We start from the raw sequence: 2,755 nt of genomic DNA, 5'->3' as shown, positions 1-2,755 counted from the left end.
GACACAAACAACTTAATTTAGAGTCAGAAGACTAGAAGCACTGGGCAACTTCCCACACAGCTGGAATCTGAAAGAGCAAATTCATCCTGACCTTGCAATGAACTTCCACCTAAGTCACAGCAATGGAGGACCTCCACATGCAGGATGCAAAGCTGTTCAAGGGCCATCACTGAGCCCTTCTGGATGTCTGGGCCTGTGCAGCTCCAGCTGTATGCACACGGGGGCGCTGTCAGTGAGCCGCTGTGTGGATGGTTAAATGAGCTTCCCTGTGTCTTCAAATGTTTACTCTTTTCAGTCAAATCTTCCAAAAGTGTGTTTTGTACTCTTTGGACTCATGTTCTGTACAAATTAATTGTAGCATTTACCCCACTGTGAGCTGTGGCTGAGCTGATTGCAAGCTTCCTGCTGGGCCTGAAGTCTACCAGGGCAGAGGGAGAACCTGGCCCAGGTGTTTAAGGTAGAAAACAGGTTTAAGGTGCAGAGAAAATAAATACTATAGTTGGTGGGTTAGGGCCTCTGAGTGCTTGCTACTCAAGCTCGAGGCTCACCTGAGTTCGAATCCCCAGCACCTATATGGTAAGCCAGGAGAGGTGGTCCAAGTGTCTAACTCCAATGCTGAGCTGAAAGTGGGGGACTATGGTGGTTCCCCGTGATTTCTGGCCATCCAGGCCAGCAGAAATAAAGCAAGTTCTACGTTCAGCAAAAGATCATGTCTCAGAAAGTAGGGTGGAAATTGATAAAGGAAGATTGCCATTGCCAATGCTGATCTCAGGATCTGTATTCAACACACACACACACAGAAAAAGACACTATTGAGAACCTGAGGATCAAACATCTGAGTTGGGTGTCCCACTGTGAGACCACCTTTACTCTGAGATAAAAGTCACATGTAGCCCAGCTGCCCCCAAACAGTATGGAGACCAGCCTGGAATTCGTGATCCTCCAGTTGCTACTTCTCAAATGCTGGGATTACAGCATGAACCACACCTGACTCTGTTTCACTTCAGGAGGTAACCTGGCTTCACTCAAGACATTCCCCCTCCTTGGGGGCAGGAGCTGAAGGCAGAGGCACCAGGTGAGTCCAGAACACAATCCCTGCACTATCACGTCAACCTGTCACCACAGTTTCTAATTTTAAATCAAAGAAAACCAGACTTAGAACAAGTGGGCTTTTATTATTCACACATCTCTTAGAAAAGGGGGTTTAGTAAACAGGGTGGAGCCATATGAAAAGCTCTGGGGTGGTCCAGCAACACTATTTACACGTGGGAGCAGCCGTGTCCTCACATCAGGCACAGCATGTGCACTTGTCTGACTGGCCCTTGCACACACAGCCCTGGGCACACTTGGAGCAGCCCACAGGGCAGCAGGAGCAGCAGCCTGGAAAGGAAGGGAGAGGGAGAGGTCAGAGCAGGTTCCTAGTACCTGTCACACTGGCCTGGCTGAGCAGCTGCTTCCTGTCCCCAGCAGAGAAGCCTCTGGCTTCTCTCAGCACAGCTCTGTCCTGGGACAATCCAGTGGCCCTGGCAGCTGCAGAGCAATGGGCCTGGAGAAGGGAGGAATGGCCTCAGAAAGCCAAGGACCCTCCTCACAGGCAGCGGTGTAGGGGTTCCCTGCCCAGCCTTAGCCAGCACCCCAGCTTTCCCCACTCACTCTTCTTGCAGGAGGTGCATCTGCAGTTCTTGCAGACACAGGAGCTGGAGCAGGTGCAGGAGCCGCCTGTGGAGGAGGAGAAGACAGCAGTCAGGAAGAGGGGCAGGTTACAGCAGTGGCCAACCCCATGTGCCCAGCTCACTTCACTAAGTCCTGCTCAGAGCTCCAGGAACCTGGCCTCCCTTCTCTTCTCACAGGGGAGGTAGGGCTTGGTTCTTTGACTCCCAGAACACAAAGGTCCCATATCACCTTGTTCAGGCCATTAAAAAGCTTAATAATGCCCGGGGCTCAACACAGATGTCCCCACTCCCTGCTGATCAGGAACCAGACGTTCCTGTGCCTAAATACTACCACCAACCCCAACGAAGAAAATCCCTTCAGACAACACTAGACAAGACTCCAAGAGTCGATGAAGGTGCTTGCAAGATGGACCACTAGAAAGAACTGGAGTGACTCTCCCATTAAAGGCGCCCATTCACCCCGAGCCTTTAGAACACATCCTGTACAACTGGGGAACAGGCTCTGAGGTCCCAACTGGGTTTTCTAAAGACCAAGAACGGGGCGACTTACCGGTGGAGCAGGAGCAGTTGGGGTCCATTCTGAGATCTGGTGAAGCTGGATCAACAGAGCAATAAGGAGACGACAAGCAGTCAGGAGGAGGATGGAAGTCTTGTGTCGGCCAAACAAGAAGCTGCCCTCTTTATAGTCCTGGGACCGGTCCGGGCGCAAAAGGCTTTGCACCCAGCTGTCGGTTGCTCTGGCGCGCGCTGAGTCACGTGCCCTGATTCGTAGGCGGATCCCAGTGTAGACTTCGGGCGGCTTGCAGAGCTCATTCTGGCTCCAGCGTGCGCAGCAAGACCGCCCCTTCGGCGCTGCTGGCGCGGGGAGGACGGCTTGTGTGACCTGTAGTATATCACGTGCCTGCTGTGCTTTCCGTATATTACAATCCATTTTTGCTCCCGTGCATTACGAGAACTGAAACCCACCCGCAGCGCTGTGTCCCCAGCTTCTGCTTTCCCGGAGTTCCTGGGGAGCCACAGGTCCAGACCAGTTCTCTTGATGGAAGCTAGCAGAAGCAGTGGAGACAGTTTTGTAAAACGTT

General features: G+C 52.4%; 1 protein-coding gene across 1 annotated transcript; it reads right to left on the bottom strand.

Moving 5' to 3' along the window:
• Positions 1 to 1,155: 1,155 nt before the first annotated feature.
• On the bottom strand, positions 1,156 to 2,405 carry LOC132656835 (metallothionein-1-like). Its single transcript, XM_060392207.1, has 3 exons — positions 2,224 to 2,405; positions 1,654 to 1,719; positions 1,156 to 1,380 (listed from the first exon to the last, which is right to left on the bottom strand). The coding sequence occupies exons 1-3, from the start codon at positions 2,249 to 2,251 to the stop codon at positions 1,289 to 1,291; spliced, it is 186 nt and encodes a 61-aa protein (XP_060248190.1). The 5' UTR covers positions 2,252 to 2,405; the 3' UTR covers positions 1,156 to 1,288.
• Between the last annotated feature and the right edge of the window lie 350 nt (positions 2,406 to 2,755).

Source organism: Meriones unguiculatus, chromosome 10, assembly GCF_030254825.1.
Source record: "Meriones unguiculatus strain TT.TT164.6M chromosome 10, Bangor_MerUng_6.1, whole genome shotgun sequence".
In the NCBI taxonomy this organism is placed as follows: Eukaryota; Metazoa; Chordata; class Mammalia; order Rodentia; family Muridae; genus Meriones; species Meriones unguiculatus.
Note: the sequence above shows the minus strand (reverse complement) of the source record. Positions and strands in the feature narration are given on the sequence as shown.

Bases quoted from the DNA above. Each gene is read 5' to 3' on its own strand.
- LOC132656835 (XM_060392207.1), bottom strand. From the start codon at position 2,251: ATGGACCCCAACTGCTCCTGCTCCACCG. The intron at 1,720-2,223 runs GTAAGTCGCCCC...CCTCCTCCACAG, and splicing joins CAACTGCTCCTGCTCCACCG to GCGGCTCCTGCACCTGCTCC. The intron at 1,381-1,653 runs GTGAGTGGGGAA...CTTCCTTTCCAG, and splicing joins ATGCACCTCCTGCAAGAAGA to GCTGCTGCTCCTGCTGCCCT.